Source organism: Lottia gigantea, assembly GCF_000327385.1.
Source record: "Lottia gigantea unplaced genomic scaffold LOTGIsca_5950, whole genome shotgun sequence".
NCBI lineage: Eukaryota > Metazoa > Mollusca > Gastropoda > Lottiidae > Lottia > Lottia gigantea.
In genome coordinates this window covers 320-1,895 of record NW_008710033.1, presented here as the reverse complement: position 1 = coordinate 1,895, position 1,576 = coordinate 320, and the positions used below count along the sequence as shown (strand labels likewise).

General features: G+C 20.7%; 1 protein-coding gene across 1 annotated transcript; it reads left to right on the top strand.

Annotated features, from left to right (window-relative positions):
* Positions 1-761: 761 nt before the first annotated feature.
* Positions 762-1,004, top strand: LOTGIDRAFT_71069 (hypothetical protein; the record flags this gene model as incomplete). The annotated part of the gene is made up of 1 exon (XM_009063707.1): positions 762-1,004. A coding segment is annotated over one exon (243 nt), but the record flags the coding sequence as incomplete, so codon positions are not given.
* Between the last annotated feature and the right edge of the window lie 572 nt (positions 1,005-1,576).

Genomic DNA, 1,576 nt, shown 5'->3' with positions numbered 1-1,576 from the left:
TATATTATACAAAATATACACTGATAGCTACTCTTCTATATGATATAAAATATACACTGATAGTAACCATTCTATATTATATACAATATACACTGATAGCTACTCTTCTATATTATATAAAATATACACTGATAGCTACTCTTCTATATTATATAAAATATACATTGATAGTAACCATTCTATATTATACAAAATATACACTGATAGCTACTCTTCTATATTATATAAAATATACATTGATAGTAACCATTCTATATTATATAAAATATACACTGATAGCTACTCTTCTATATTATATAAAATATACATTGATAGTAACCATTCTATATTATATACAATATACACTGATAGCTAATCTTCTCTTCTATATTACATAAAATATACATTGATAGTAACCATTCTATATTATATAAAATATACACTGATAGCTACTCTTCTATATTATATAAAATATACATTGATAGTAACCATTCTATATTATATACAATATACACTGATAGCTAATCTTCTCTTCTATATTATATAAAATATACACTACTGATAGCTACTCTTCTATATTATATAAAATATACATTGATAGTAACCATTCTATATTATACAAAATATACACTGATAGCTACTCTTCTATATAATATAAAATATACATTGATAGTAACCATTCTATATTATATAAAATATACACTGATAGCTACTCTTCTATATTATATAAAATATACACTGATAGCTACTCTTCTATATAATATAAAATATACACTGATAGCTACTCTTCTATATTATATAAAATATACACTGATAGCTACTCTTCTATATTATATAAAATATACACTGATAGATACTCTTCTATATTATATAAAGTATACATTGATAGCTACTCTTCTATATTATATAAAATATACACTGATAGCTACTCTTCTATATTATATAAAATATACACTGATAGCTACTCTTCTATATTATATAAAATATACAATGATAGCTACTCTTCTATATTATATAAAATATACACTGATAGTGACCATTCTATTTTATGTACATTATACATTGATAGCTACTCTTCTATATTATATAAAATATACACTGATAGATACTCTTCTATATTATATAAAATATACACTGATAGATACTCTTCTATATTATATAAAATATACATTGATAGTAACCATTCTATATTATATACAATATACACTGATAGCTACTATTCTATATTATATAAAATATACATTGATAGTAACCATTCTATATTATATAAAATATACATTGATAGCTACTCTTCTATATTATATAAAATATACATTGATAGTAACCATTCTATATTATACAAAATATACACTGATAGTGACCATTCTATTTTATGTACATTATACATTGATAGCTACTCTTCTATATTATATAAAATATACACTGATAACTACTCTTCTATATTATATAAAATATACATTGATAGTAACCATTCTATATTATATACAATATACACTAATAGCTACTATTCTATATTATATAAAATATACACTGATAGCTACTCTTCTATATTATATAAAATATACATTGATAGTAACCATTCTATATTATATACAAT